The sequence below is a fragment of the Cyprinodon variegatus genome, unplaced genomic scaffold, assembly GCF_000732505.1.
Source record: "Cyprinodon variegatus isolate N-32 unplaced genomic scaffold, C_variegatus-1.0 Scaffold438, whole genome shotgun sequence".
Classification (NCBI taxonomy): domain Eukaryota; kingdom Metazoa; phylum Chordata; class Actinopteri; order Cyprinodontiformes; family Cyprinodontidae; genus Cyprinodon; species Cyprinodon variegatus.
The window spans coordinates 262,459-268,693 of record NW_015150891.1 but is presented as its reverse complement, the minus strand read 5'-3'; the positions used below and the strand labels follow the sequence as shown (position 1 = coordinate 268,693).

Sequence of the window (6,235 nt, the reverse complement as noted above, 5' to 3'; positions counted from 1 at the left end):
GATAGAAAACTTTGAATCAGTTTGACTACATGGTGTGCCTTGAGATGATGCATGTTGTGAATTGGTGCTATATAAATAAACTGAAAAAAAAGCAGCAAAAAGGCCGCCTTTAGATTTTATCTGTTATTTACCTCACCAAGAGTTGATTTGTGGGAGAAAAATGAAAGCTATGTTATAATAAAACTTTTAAATGGCTTCATCCAAAAATAAATTTCTGTATAAAGATCCTTAGTCTTCTGCCATCAAACAAGAACAGGAAGCTTTGTTTTACTAGCGCCTTTTTCTTTCCTAATTAGACAAACATGGAAAATGCTTAAAATCAAATTCTTGTCCCCAACTCCAGCAGGAAGATAAAAGTTACCTTTTCAAAAGCAGGTGGAGGATTTTTGCCTCTACAGAGATTAGACAGAGCCCATACTGCATTCCTAGTCATTGTGAGTCTGGTAGATTTGGTCAAAAGCCTAAAAAAAATGAAACAAGCAGTTAAACAAAACAAGAGATAACATCAGGAGAGACATCGGAGGCAGAAACCTGTCTGATCAGTAACGAATGAACTTACAGCAGCAGCGGAGGGAGGATGTTACAGTTCAGCACATAGTCCCTGCATACTGCACTGTCCCCGGCTATATTACCCAGAGCCCAAACGGCCTGCAGTCACACATATAAGGCAGGTTATTACTGAGCAGAATATGAATCTGTTTGCTGCACATCAACACCATAACATCCTGCCGGATAGTTTCAGATGAAAAAGATGTTTTACTTGTTCTTGGACATCCTCAAAGTCTGAGTTAAGCAGTTCGATAAAGATGGGCACGGCTCCAGCCTCGATCACCGTCTTCGTCTGGAGGGACGTCCCTGACGCGATGTTGGTCAGGGCCCACGCGGCTTCGAACTGCAGCGGCAACAGAAAAGAAAAACAACTAAATGGAGAGAAGGAGGTGAATCCTTGCTGATGTGGTCTTTAAAAACAAACAAACTATTATCCTATCAGTTTTATGAACTCACCTGTAGTGTGCAGTTGGTGCTCTTCTGCAGAAACTCTACAAACCTTTCCACCACACCAGATGTGTTTATAACTTCATCAATTGGAGGATTGGGCTCTGAAAAGAAAAAAATGGTGCTTTAGTTACGATGCAAATTAAAGTCGTAGGGAAATGGCCACTCCAACCGTTTCATTTCTGAATTCTCCAGAGTGGTGCCCGACTTTATATGAGTGAATAAAGTGAATGTGATTGGTTGTTTATCAAGAGGGCGGGTTTGTTGTTGCGGAAGGTTCGCAAGCAAGTTTGATTGTAGCCGGTTTCTTACTAGCAACTTATTGCTAGTAGGTTCCCAATGGGAAATTACATTTGAACCAAGTAGCACTTAATTGGGGACAAAGATGTTGTGGAAGAGGACGCCAGGGTGGCAGAAGCTTGGTTTGGTGTAGAAGGCTTACAGCCGTACATGTTTGAGTCCTTGCCTCACAGCGCTGCCTGTTCTGTTAGCTCTACGCCTGCTGAAGACACAGATGTCCATCCCTGTGAACACTGGGATGGAACTCCGTTGCGTATATTAGCTGCAACTTATGAATCAAGACGCTATGACCAAAAAGATTAGATTGATAGATGACCGTTGATATATGATTGGCCAAATTGAGGTGTACAGGCTGACGTATAACTAACTAGCCTGCATAAGATAATGAAAAAAAAACCCCACAGATTTTAAGACAGGATTTCTCAGAGGGAAGGCGTCCGCTTTGCCTGGGGGGCTAGTCTGAATAAGGAGGCTAAGAGATACATACCTCAGGTAAGATTAAGTGCTTATAACTTTTTTTTTTTTACAGAACTTCGCTTAAATTAATAGGTAAATAAATCTCAAATTGTCATTGAAATGCATTTTATATGTCTGTAAAATGCAAAAAAATTTTCTTTTAAATGAAGAAATTATTTTTTTTAAAAAGAACAAGCAAAGGAGAACTAAATATTTCTGCTGGTATTAAAACATTTGGCCCCACGAAGACTTCACTTTGTACCTTTGGAAAGTAGTTTTCTGAACTTTTGTGTTGTGGCGAGCTGAAGTTCTGGGTCGTCTGAAAAAAGCATCTCCACCATATCTCTGGTAATAACTCCTTCCTAAATGAAAACAAGTACAAGGATTCTGAGTAGCTGCTACCCTCTGCTCATATACAAATATATGTTTTAATCAACAGGAAACAATAAAGCAGCCTTTGAAAGAATCAAACTAAACCATAAGTAAAAACTCACTGTTGCTGGAGAGTTGAGGTATGAGTCCACCAGCGGACTCTCAAACATGACCTCCTCTTCATTCAGAACGTCCACATTTCTTCTCTTGAAAAGCTGCAAACAACCACAGAGTCCCAATGGTCAGAACACAACAAGACTTTAACGTCTTTCTTTAAAACTGGATTAAAACAAAGAATCTGTAAAAGCCAACGCACCTGCTGTTCTCGTTTTTGTTTCCTGAGTTGGATGCCTTCCTCTTCTCTCCTGCGCCTCATCTCGTCTGGGTTCAGTGCTTTGTTCTTGTAGCGGTTCATCCTGTAGTTGTCCTTGGCCGGACTGGCTGATGGTTCTGATGGCCCACAGAAAACACGGACATGTGATTATGACATGAGCCGGGAACAAACACAAACTGATTCCACATCGGAGGTGAGCTCAATGAGAACACCGTGTGTAAGAAAACACGAGCAAACATGTGACAGGTTAGCATTCATCTCTCCTTCACATCTCTAATATTAGGTTGTGACGGAAGAAACGGCACACACAGAACCCAGTGGAAGCCCTCTTTAAAATAGCTTATTTAAAAAAAAACAAAAAAAAAAAACACAGGTAGACAGTCAGCAAAGTGAGATTAATTAAACATATCTGAAGGTTTAATTTGACTAAATTGGTGCCTATGCACAACAAAATGACCACAATCGGCTATTGTACACCTGTACAGGACAGAGGGCATATCTGTGTCACCCTGGGTGAGGCACACAGAAAATAAACCACTGCAGGACGCTGCCAAGGGCCTGTGCCAAAAAGCCCCCATAAATACCAGCAGGGGGCTTTGAAGGGAAAACCCTCCAATAAGCGCTTGAAATTGAGACCACATTTTGTATAACCTGGTTTAAAAAGGGTTGGATGTATACAACAGATGGTCACAACGCATGGATAGACAAACACATGCAGCTGGGTGCTCTAATTTTTCTTAGAGTTGGATTGCTATATTTCTGATAACTGCTAAGCCTGTTAGCCGTTTGAGCAAGGTGGAACAAAAATAGCCTAGCGTGTCTGCGCTGGAAATTCCCTCATCCCCACTGACAGTGTGACGCTGTAGAGTGCTCCAAACAGTAGGGTGGAAAACTTTAGGATGTTGACTAGACCAGCGTTTACTCATATGACCAGCTGAAACTTTGACTCATTTTACACATTTAAAGCTTGTGTAAATGTGTTGATACTTGGAGAATTTTTAACAACAACAAGAAAATGAGAAAAGAATAATCAAAATAGCTGAAAGGAATTTAGAGATCCCCACACTGCGACAGAAAAGCAGGCCTTCCGTTTGGGTGATGCATATCTGTTTGCTGTGCAGGGTGTGACAATATTTTTGGTGAGTTGGTAAAGATTCTCAGTCATCCAGGTCATAGTCACTCCAGAAAAAGAAAGTTAGAAACAATCCACTGGACTTTGTTTCCAAGTTTGAAGACGTTTCACTTCCCATCCAGGAAGCTTTTTCAATTGAAGTGTCAGAATGTTCACATTTTGGATAAAGAAAATAGTTGGTTTGAGAGGGGATGTGAGGGAAGCCTGCTATGTTAAGAAAAAACAACCTTAAACAGAGGAGGTGAACTGAGATTTCAGCTTTCAAAAACCTACAATGCAGCAATTGAGTCAACCCCTTCCCCTTATCGCAGCCCCAATCTCTGTACAGGAGAGCAGACCTCGCCTATTCAGCCAGGCCAACAATTCCCTTTAACGACCCCCCTTTCATAGACTTAAGACAAATTTATGCATCTGACTCAGAGCCTCTACCACCATCAAATCCGTCTCTGTGTGCGACCACGCCCCCCATGCAGGGGTTCTGCAACAGTCGTCTTGCAGCTCAAAAAAATCCTGACTATGCTTTGGATGGTCGCAAACCCGCGAAAACCTCAAGCAGAAGTGTGCAGACAAAAAGCAGCGGTGCTTGGTCCTTGGTATGCCTTTCCAGCTGTCTGTGTGGTCTTCCTTATCGATACGGTGCCGGGGCACGCCATTTTTAAAAACCAAGGATCAACTACAACGGACAACTACGACGAAAGGTTAATCTGTCTTTTTGCCAACTCCCTTAGCAGAATGTGTTCTTCTTTGATGTCTAGCAACTCTAGATTCATCTCTGTGACTGTGATATCTTAAGTCCCTAGAAATTCCAGACCAACGGTGCAGAAGCATAGCAGCAAAACTGGTTCGCGACCAGACCCCATATTTTATTTTGATTTAACCTTTATAGACTTATTTCCAGAATCAAATTTCTTGAAAGCAATTTATACAAATCTGTCTTAAAATAACTATAAAGGTTCCCATTGGATTTTTGGCATTTGGGTCAACTGGTAATGCTTTTTATATGAAGCTGGATAACTAAAAACAGAGAGATGGATGAAAGGAGAACAGGACTACAGAGATAAAAGATTCATAAATAATACACAAATACAGAATTAAAGAGAAACATAGTCTGGAGACACATTTAAGCATACATTTACAGAAATATAAACTAAATGCAATTTATTTTTCCTTTTTTTAAGAGGGAAAACTGCAGCATGCTTTTTAGGTTCGATGTGAAATATTAGTGGCATCAACCGGTTTCCCGCAGCAGCTTATTTTTAGGTCACTTTAAATTCAGATCATATTGAAATACAATAAACAGCATCAGTACAAATAGTAACCCTAAGCAGAAATTGTGCATAAACAAGCTTAACACATAAGACACCTGACTCCCTGCTAGGGATACATTCCGACGTGTAACCATTTAAAATATCAAAATTGTCAATAGAAAAGATATGGCTAGCAGTTTATTGAACATAGAGTAATCTGTGTTCGTTTAACATTATAGGTCTGGAATAAACTAACAGCCAAAACGAATAACAAGGTTTTTTTTTTTTAACACCACCCTCAATGTTGTGTAACTGTACGGGTCTCAGGAATGGGGCTAAATGACAGAGCTAACGGACTTAGCCTAGCCTAGCATGCTATCATAATTCTCTAATTGACTTAACAGTTAAACTGTTTTTGACACTACGCTCAGATACATTGAGGCTTTTATTAATTCCTGTGAACTAAATTGGGCGCAATCCCTGATTAAACATCGTCGTCATGCTGTGGATAACAGACAAAACTAGAAAAAAATATTAATAGCTTAATAACGTGGCTATCTGAGCCAATCTATATATAAAAAACACAGCAAGGGAGATACATAGAGACACGACCAAACGAAACGAATTAAGTCGCAACAATAAGGAGGTATCTTAACGAATAACTATAAGGAGAGATTAAAAACTACGTGGGTCTTTATAATAGCAAAGTGCGTTGCTAACGTTACTAGCACCTAGCCAAGTTTTCCAAGTTAGCTCCTCTCGTTAGCACTGATACATCGTTGGTAAAATAAAACGTTTGCAACTTAACATGCATATGTTAGCCAATTCAAGAGTGTCACTGGATTGAATACATTAATTGCTTTTGATGAAAGCCCATTATGAAACGGGCAAAACAATTTTCCAACTGCGTGTATAAGCTACACCATTAGGCTAACACGCTAGCCGAGTAGCTACACAAAAGTCACAGAGCAGTTTTCTTGTTACTACTTCCAACTACAGCAAATATACTTGAAATACATTTACACTTTTAGTTATAAAAACGACTTACCCATTGTGGTATTTATATTTTGAGTACAGAAGGCCGTGAAGATGTATATAAAGTTCAAATTCTTTCCCCTACTGCTAGCTTTCCAGAATTTGCTCCAGTAAGCAATATGGCTGCCGGAGACGGAAACGTCAACTAAGAGCGCAGGAGCGACTTCCTGCCACCAGGGGGCTCCCCAGTACAACAAATATTACAGCCTATCCCTCAGTGATAAGCACGCTGTTATTTTTTACTTATGAGCTCATGAGTTTTTTTGGCGCAACTTATTAGCTAACAAAAAGTTTAAAAACCAACTGGCAAAAAAGAAAAAGAAATGTTTCCATACAGTGAAACAAGAGCCTTAGATAGATGGA

At 40.1% G+C, this 6,235-nt stretch overlaps 1 protein-coding gene across 1 annotated transcript in view; it reads right to left on the bottom strand.

Annotated features, from left to right (window-relative positions):
* kpna6 (karyopherin alpha 6 (importin alpha 7)) overlaps nucleotides 1–6,004 on the bottom strand; it is an 18,679-nt gene extending 12,675 nt beyond the window's left edge. Inside the window, exons 1-8 of the mRNA XM_015388837.1 lie at nucleotides 5,886–6,004; nucleotides 2,441–2,574; nucleotides 2,247–2,339; nucleotides 2,015–2,114; nucleotides 1,006–1,100; nucleotides 761–892; nucleotides 560–648; nucleotides 362–461 (exon numbers count right to left, since the gene is read on the bottom strand). Coding sequence (XP_015244323.1) covers nucleotides 362–461; nucleotides 560–648; nucleotides 761–892; nucleotides 1,006–1,100; nucleotides 2,015–2,114; nucleotides 2,247–2,339; nucleotides 2,441–2,574; nucleotides 5,886–5,889 — 747 coding nt within the window. The 5' untranslated portion in view covers nucleotides 5,890–6,004. The remainder of the gene's footprint in view (nucleotides 1–361; nucleotides 462–559; nucleotides 649–760; nucleotides 893–1,005; nucleotides 1,101–2,014; nucleotides 2,115–2,246; nucleotides 2,340–2,440; nucleotides 2,575–5,885) is intronic.
* Between the last annotated feature and the right edge of the window lie 231 nt (nucleotides 6,005–6,235).